Source organism: Tursiops truncatus, chromosome 1 (assembly GCF_011762595.2).
Source record: "Tursiops truncatus isolate mTurTru1 chromosome 1, mTurTru1.mat.Y, whole genome shotgun sequence".
Lineage (NCBI taxonomy): Eukaryota > Metazoa > Chordata > Mammalia > Artiodactyla > Delphinidae > Tursiops > Tursiops truncatus.
Window position 1 is genome coordinate 70300625 of NC_047034.1, and position 8814 is coordinate 70309438.

General features: G+C 38.6%; 1 protein-coding gene across 4 annotated transcripts in view; it reads left to right on the top strand.

Moving 5' to 3' along the window:
- The window catches only part of LOC101317270 (Fc receptor-like protein 3), a 41235-nt gene extending 32861 nt beyond the window's left edge, over nucleotides 1–8374 (top strand). For all 4 annotated transcript variants that reach the window (XM_033856852.2, XM_033856856.2, XM_019932948.3 and 1 more), the window contains 6 exons: nucleotides 2178–2205; nucleotides 3082–3194; nucleotides 3408–3476; nucleotides 5012–5043; nucleotides 5138–5255; nucleotides 6076–8374. In XM_033856852.2, the coding sequence (XP_033712743.1) occupies nucleotides 2178–2205; nucleotides 3082–3194; nucleotides 3408–3476; nucleotides 5012–5043; nucleotides 5138–5255; nucleotides 6076–6197 (482 nt within the window). In that variant the 3' untranslated portion in view covers nucleotides 6198–8374. The remainder of the gene's footprint in view (nucleotides 1–2177; nucleotides 2206–3081; nucleotides 3195–3407; nucleotides 3477–5011; nucleotides 5044–5137; nucleotides 5256–6075) is intronic.
- Nucleotides 8375–8814: the final 440 nt, after the last annotated feature.

Consider the following 8814-nt stretch of genomic DNA (forward strand, 5'->3'; position numbering starts at 1 on the left):
TCACTTCAATTAAACCAATATCATTATAACCATATTAAAGATGAAGAAATGAAGATTTGGAGAAGTTAGACACCTTTCCAAATTCATGTGTATCTACTAAGAGTCAGAGTTAGGTCTTAACTGGGGTCTCCCTAGCCCTTGAGTCCATATACTCTCCATTACATCTTGGTGACTTGTAAAAGGCTGGTTGTACCTCCTACTTTAAAAATTACTTTTCTATCTCATTACCTATCTGGATGTCATTTATTAATCAGTAACATACTAGAAGTGCAGACATTAGAACCTCAGTATTGCAGTTGATAATATTAAAAAAACAGGTTGCTCAGTCAGTACAACACCAAATAACACAAGAGAAGGAAAGATTACCAATCATTATTTAATGTGATCCATGAGGGTAGAAACCCAGGAGATTCTGTCCTCTACATCTAAGGGAAATGTTTTTTTAAATAGCAAACTCAACTAAGGAATTCTGACAGTGTCAATCAGAGGATCTCTGCCTTTCACATCTCAAAATCTTGTCTACTGTACTTCCCTCATAGCAAAGTCTTCCTTCTCATTATTGACCAGTCTTCTCAGGGAAAAGCTCAGGCCTTTCAAATTCATCTAAAAGTGAAGGACTCTGCTCCTTAAGCCTGAGTGTTTCCTCCAAGTTACCTAAGGGAGTGATATATTTATTGACTCTATAACTGCTTGGAATTAAATTCCAGTAATGTAACTCTCCAAACTCCAGTCTCCTTAGCTGTATAATGGTCATAATAATAGTATATACCTTTTAGGTGCTATGAGACAATCTATGTAAACTGCTTAGCACAGTGCCTGGCCCATATATCTTTAGTGAATACTAGCTTATATTATAAATAGCCACCTTCTGGGTCTGTTTTCCTTTATGCAGATGAAGAGATAATCTGACTCTTAGATGCATCCTGGGACTTAGTTAACCTGCTTACAAGTAAGGGTATTAGTTGTTGATTGATATGGTTACAATGGCCCTGAGGAGAGAGATACAGGCCAGGATCACACTTACACACCTCTAGTTTAACTCAGGACACCTGGTTCCCAAAGATGGGGTTTGTAGGCATTAATCAGTCATTTTCCATGAGAGGTAAGGCTGAATATGTTTACTTTGGGAAATAACTTGTGTCCTCTAAGACCAGTGAGACAGATATAGAGCCACAGATAAGTAGGCAAAGGGCAGAGATGGGAAACTGGGAGGAGGCTGTACTGGGCAGGCCAGAAAGATTTCAATATTTTTGTGTTGATGGAAAGCTGACATATTTTCAAGGCTGATGGAGTAGGCTTCCAAATTAGGTTTACATGTAGTCACCTATTAAAAAATTGTCAACTTGTTTTTCTTTTAGTCCTCATAGTACATAGTTTAATTTGTTCAGTCGTTTAACAAATCTTTATTAAATATTTTCAAACTTCTAGGCACTGGAAATAGAAAAATAATTAAGACAAGTTTTGCGCCTTCAAGTAACACACCTTTTCACGAAGGAGAGAGTTAGAGGCAAACACAGAAATAGATAATTAAAATACAATATAGTAATTTTAATATTGCAGGGTTCTATGTGCATGGATATAGGTCACTTAATCCAGCCTGTTGGCATCAGGGAAAGCTCTGGAGGAGGAAAGATAAATTGGTATTAGCCAGGTGAAAGCGAAGGAAAGAAGGGGTATGGAGAAAACAATATGCACCCAATGTTGTTGAAATGGATTTGCAAGGTCAGAGATAAAGAAAGGTCTGGGCTTATTCTGGTAGTCCTATTGAGTCATACTTGTGTAACAAGTATTAATTTTAACCCCCCTCTAGGCCTCAGTCTCCTTGTCTCTACCTCATAGGGCTGCAGTGAGAATAGAGAAGTGGGAGTATGGGAAGCACTTGATCTAGAGTTAAATATTAAGTTGTCTCTCTTCTGCTACTTCGTCACAACTACTTAGAGTTCATGCTGCTATTACTGATTGAATGATTGAGAATAAGTGTGATTCTGTGCAAATGTCTCTCCAGACCCCACCTTCTTTATCTATAACATGACATAAGGGGTGGAGCCGGATGTTCTCAAAGGTTTGCCATAGCTGAAATCTAGACTGAATTTGATTTCTGGGAAAGGATATTCTAACATAGAGCACATTGTCCACAGAGATCACTTATCATCAATGTTCCTTTTTTTGTTTTTCAGGAGGACTTTCCACCACTGGAACACCTAGGTGAGGTCTCTGCTTCTTGTGCTGTCAGCATTTTCATTTTATTTATGCTCACAAGATAGAACATGGAATTATGTACATTAAAAATATTTTACTCATTTCCTATTAAAATTTCAAATTCTTATGAAATAAAAAATGTGATTAAGAAAGCCACTTTTGATCATAGTTGTGAATAATACTCACTTATACCTACTTATACACAGAAATAATGTTATTTACTATCCATGGTTAATTTATCTCCTTCCTTAAGTGTGCGCCAGTAGAGAATTGATCACTGATGTCTTAATGATATCATCTTTCATAAGGCTACATTTATTCACTCCCTTATCACTCATTTGCCCACTCATACACTCATTCAGGAAACAATTATTGAATGCTGGCAATGTTCAACTCACAATATTAACTGCAGAAGGAAATGAAATTGGAAAAAAATACTTTTCCTGAAAAGCCTTCATAATATTTTACAGGAAAGGTAGATCATTGTAATATGAGGTAGAAAACTGAAAGGAACCTAAAAAAGGACAAAGGTCAACTTCTGTGGAATGCAGAAGCCTTTGTGTACCAATGTTGAAACATTTAAACTTTTGAAAGTAATAAAAAATAGGCAAACACAAGTGTTTACTCTGTCAAAGGGACCTTGAACTATGTAGCCTTTGTCCTCTGACCTTGCCTCAGCTGGCCTTCTCTGTGATGCTGCCCTGGCTCTGTCTTGTGCCATACTTCTGACGTTTTCTCAAAAGAAGCATGAAGACTCAGAGTAGCAGCCATGATATTTTCACATGAACCATGCTGAGCTCTTCCTGGATATTGATTTTCCTGAGATTCTGTGTAATCCACAAATACTTTTCTCCTTTTTGTCTCTCTCCCCTTCTGTCACAGTTACAGTCCCAAGGAGTTTAAGGAACCTTCTAGAACCTCCCACACAGACCCCCAAGAACCCACTTACTCTGAACCACCAGACCCAATGGAACAGCAGCCAGTGTACAGCAATGGTGAGAACTTCCTAAGGAACAGAGGGCTCCAGGGAGGAACCAGGGAGGGAAGAGAGATTGAGCAACAGTCCATGGTTCAGTCATATTCAATATAAAAATGTCATTTCTGTCACTATGTCAAGGTTAGAAGGTGGTTATAAACTTGGTGACTGGGAAGAAGAGTTTATAGTGTGAGCTCTTGACTGCAGCCAACTGTGATCTATTGTTTTGCAGTGGATCTTGGTGAGAGCAACCTGGTTTATTCCCAGATCTGCAGCATCCAAGATACAAAAGAAAATTCAGGTGAGACACAAGTAGAGGTAAGGTGGCAGTGTTTTATCAAATCCAGCAAGGGGTTTTTGATCAAAGAGTCATCTCAATATGAATCCAACATGAGAGGCATTAACTGCTCCTCTTATATTACCAATCCTATAATCATATCCATTCCCTCTTACCTGTCTACACTGCCACAATTACCCCATAAACTCTTTAAGGACAGACACCTTATTTCTTTGCTAATATATCAGTAGCATATAGTGTTATGCTTAGAAAATGATAGGCCCCCTCAAATTTTTCTTTAATGAATGAATGAACATAGGCATAATAAATGAACAATAAATGAACATAATAAATGAACAAAGGCATAATAAATTAAGTCTTTAATTATCTAATGTGTAGACAATTGTAATTCTCTTAACTGGTCTCTTTATTTCTAATCTCATTCTCCTTCCAACCTTGTAACGACCTGTTTCCAGTGTGATCCCTCTGAGATGCACAATTGATCACATCATTGTCTAGGTTAACTGCACTCAGTGATTCTCCATTTTAAAGCATGACCCTTGCCTTCCCCTGTGATTTTGTCCCTCCTCTAAGCTCTGCCTTATGTCCTTACTTTAGCCATATTGAACTCTTAACATTTCTTTGATCAAACTGGGTGGTTTTGTGCTTTGGTGCTCGTGCTTCTTATTTGTCTTGTAATGTTCTTGCCTCTAGTTTGTCTGTGACCCTTGCTCACATTTCAAGAAATAATTCAGTTATCATCGTGAAACTCAGTAATTCCCACCAGCCCTCCCTATCTCCTAACCTGAGAGGAACTGATTACCCTTTGTGGCAACAGCATAGTTTAATATGTATTTTTATCTTGGTGCTCATAATACTTCTTGCATTTGTTTCCATGTCTGTTTCTCTATTTCTCTCCTTAAAAATGATAAGATTCTTAATTGTATGGACTGAGTTTATGTCATTTTTGCCACTTTATGGCTTACCAATGCTTAATAGAAGGTCATTGTTCACTGAATGCTTATTGGCTGAATAACTAAATGAAAGAGATCCAAAGAATCCCTTGGAAGGTTAGGAGAAATACACACACTGAATTTTCTCAGTGTTAGCACTGCGTATCTTTGGCTTACTGGGCATTTTCTGTTTGGCCTTAGAATGCCAAGTCCCTATTGGAGCTGCCTCCTCCAATTTCTCTGTGCAAAGTGAAGTGAATCATATTTACTTCCTTCTCCCAGATGATCAATGTAGCCATAGAGGCCCTAAATAGTAGTAGGGAGGTGGAAATAACAGAGTTGCTCTGCTGGGGTTGTGATGAGCTGTGGAAAAAGGAAGATATTTTCAAGAAAGTCATTCTGGGCATTTTATGGGCAGAGGAAAGGCTTTATTGTTTGTGTGAGGATGAGATTCTTGCTCTGTGAGGGCTTTGGAAGAATTCAGCAGAGGAGACAGGAAATGAGTCAGCAGAGGAAAGATTGGCTTGGAATGCACTGTGAGTAGGTTGTAAGTTACAATGTATTACCCACAGTTTAATACTTTTCTTTCCTCTTCCCATTCAACAGCAAATTCACCAAAGAAACACTGGGAGGATAAGGTGGGTCATATTTCCTGGCTTGCTTTCCCCTCTGCTCTTCCTCACCTACATTTAGGTACTTACTCTCTGTGTTTTGTTTTTTTTTTTCCACTAGGAGCCTGTAGTCATCTATTCAGAGTTGAAGAAGGCACATCTAGATGATTCTGCAGGGCTGGTCATCAATCAAGACAGGGACCTTGAAGATGCTGCAGAAAACTATGAGAATGTCCCAGGTGCACTGTCAGCCATAGACCACTAGCTCTGTACCCATAGTGGCTCACAGAGACCCTGAGAAGCAGCCTGTGTCATTATCTCTGTTATCTCCAGCCATGCTACCTCTTTCCCTCCAGGGCTCAGCATCCCAAGAGGCTGGGCTATAGGGGACATCAGGCTGGGTGAAAGCTCTGCCAACTTCCTCTGTGCCTGAGTCTGTGTATTATCTAGGAACATAGTGATCAGCATTTGAGTAAATTCTGCATTCCTTTCACAGTAAAGACACATGTGAAGGCAGGGCAGTTGGGCCTTCAGCTCCCGGGCCTGTTGATGAGAAAGGAGAAATGGTCTAGCCAGGATCATGAGGATGCAATCGTGACCGGTTGATCTAAGTGGGATCAAAATCTTTTAATGTACTATCTCTACATAAACAGTTTGTTCTAAACATCTTGTTTCCATTTTTGTGGGGTTGATAGTGGCATGGCTGATGTTCTGTCGTACATGCTTTGTTCCAGCTACCAAATTGGAAACAACCAAAAAGCTTTGTTCTATCCACGTATATACTATTTCTTCATGAACTATACATCAGTATTAAGATTTTTTTAAATAACACATTCTATTTAATGGGAGAGAGTTTCCAAATTGTCTGATTAGATAGTATAATGGACTGAATTGTATTCCCTCAAAATTCAACGTGACTATACTTGGAGATAGGACCTTTAAGGAGATAATTATGGTGAAATGAGGTCATAAGGGTGGCCCCTAATTGAATTGGACTGGTGTCTTTCTAAGAAGAAGAGGAGACACCAGAGCCCTCTCTATCTTTCTTCATGCACACAGAGGAAAGGCTATGTGAAGACACAGCAAGACAGATATCTGCGAAGCCTGAAGGTGGCAGGAAGAGAGGTCTCGCCAGAAACCAACTCTGCCAGCACCTTGATCTTGGACTTCTAGAACTGTGAGAAAATAGATATCTGATGTTTTAGCCACCTAGTCTGTGGTATTTTGTTATGGCAGCCAGAGCAGACTAACACAAATTTATACATAGATACATAGATGACAAATGATTGATGACGATGATGATGATGATAGATAGATAGATAAAGATAGATGCAGGTATATGCCACACACACACATACACACCCCAGCCCACACAGAATTTGTAGTCTTCAAGATACTTCATCTCTCAGAAGATCAAACATTCCTCCTACAAGTTGCAGCTCAGTTTTACTGTTTAATTATTCAACATCCACTATTTGATGGCTACAGAAGCATCAACATCAATCTTGGAATGTCAGTAGAGCCAATGATTTACATGACTCAGATGGTAAAGCTTAGTGTCACTCAGGAGCCCTCATGACCTGAGCTGGCAGTGGGTGTAGAGATGCAAGGCAGTTAGTAGGCTCAAAGGAAGACATCCCCTTCCATTGCCCAGTGACTCCTAATCAATTCCTCAATTGACTGACAGATATTGGGTGTCTACCAATGAAGAAAAAACATTTTTTTAAGTATGCCAGCAAAAATGTCAGAAGCAGTTTTATTCATAAGTTCTGCTGAGGCAGAAAAGGAATAATTGAAATTGTTAGCCTCTATCACCTAGTGTTACACTGACCTTTTTTAGCTTTGAAAACAATAGACCTTAAGGAAGGAAGCTAGAAGTTCACTGAGGACTGATGCACCTCAACTGATACAATTTATGGACATCATTGATTTTACACCAGCCATTGTTGATAACATTAAGTAAATAATGAAATGATGCTTTGCAAACCTTGAAAACACCTCAAGCATAAAAGTATTGTGTATTTCAAATTTTATGTTTTTCCCCTTGGGTGTCAGAAGCTTAGATATCAGGAAGTATAACATATATCAAAATGCAATCTGATTTGAGGCTTTTAGCCTTGACTAATGAATTCAACTAACAAGATCATTTGCCAAGGGAAAAAATGATTGCCTTCTTAAAGAGGAAATACATATTTTTATTATGAAAGAGGGACTTACCATTCTAGTTTCCATATTAGTAGGTACAATATGCAATCCATAATGTATGCCTGGCCTTTAGAGGGAGAAAGGAATCCAGGTGTAGTCTGTGTCTGTCCTTAAATTTTGCTCCAAATGCCTCCCCACCTTGAGCTCCAGAACGAATAAGGTATACAGGAAAAGGGGAACATGACACTAGATCCAGCTGTGGGAAACCCATCTAAAAGAGTTGTGACAAAAGGCAGGTTTTCTCTCTCTCTTGACTTAAGAGAGAAAAAAATCCTTAAGGGAGAAAGACAGGATTGAGGTAGCTTCCCATGGACAGTGAGAGCCACTCTCCAGGAGTGCATGCAAGAGGTGCAAGCAGCACCAAGGACAGCAACCTATAAGATGGACAGAATCAGGAAAAGCCAGCAAGAAATGGGGACACCAGAGGGGCTGTACAGCCTACAGAATAGTTCCGAGTGTATGGAGGACCTCCCTCCCAGAACCCCTTATGCAGATCTTCAAACTAAGGGCAAATAGTAGTACCTGTAAGCAGTCAGGGAGAGTTGAAGGAATATTTGAGAGAAGATTCATGAGGCAATTATTTTCCCAACTAGTCAGGAAGGTAACAGTTGAGGCATTAAGATTCAAGACATTACTATAATTTCTTTCTTTATATTTATTTTAATTTTTTTACAAATAATTGAATAATTTATGCAGAGTAAACTGCATGGATTTAAAGTATACAATTTGATGAATTTTGACAAATATATGCATCCATGAAGACACTACCACAATCAAGATCCCAAATATCTCCATCACCCCCCAAAGTTTCCTTATCCTGTACGTAATACTTCTTTCCCTCCACCTTTATCTTATGCAGTCATTGATATGCTTTCTGTCACTGTAGATTACAGTGTATGCTGTAAGATTTTATATAAATAGAACCATAGAGTATATACTCTTTTGTGCCTGGTTTCTTTCACCAAACAGAAAGATTTTGAGATTCATTCACATTGCTTCATGAATCCATAGTATATATATATTTTTTATTGCTGAGTAAATATTCCATTATATGTATATACCACTTTTGTTATCCATTTACCTGTTAATGGACATTTGGATTGTTTCATTTGTCATTATTAAAAATAAAGCTGCTATGAAAATTCATGTACAATTCTTTGTGTGGACATATGTTTCCATCGCTCCCTTGTAAACACTCTGGAGTATAATTGCTGGGTCACATAGTAGATTGATGCTTCACATTTTAAGAGGCTGCAATACTCTTTTCCAAAATGGCTGTACCATTTTACATTCCCATAAACAGTGTTTGATAGTTACAGTTGCTCCACATCCTTGCCAACACTTGGCATTTTCAGTTTTTAATTTTGGTCACTCTAAAGAGTTTGTAGTGTGGTATAGTGTCATCTCATTGTGGTTTTGATTTCACTGATAATCAATGATGTTGATTATCTTCTCAATTCCCTATTAGCACTTTGTAGGTCTTCTTTTGTGAAGTGTCTATTCACACATTTTACCTCTTCTTTATTGGATAGTCTTTTTTTTTTTTTTTTGCGGTATGCGGGCCTCTCACTGTTGTGGCCTCTCCCATTGCGG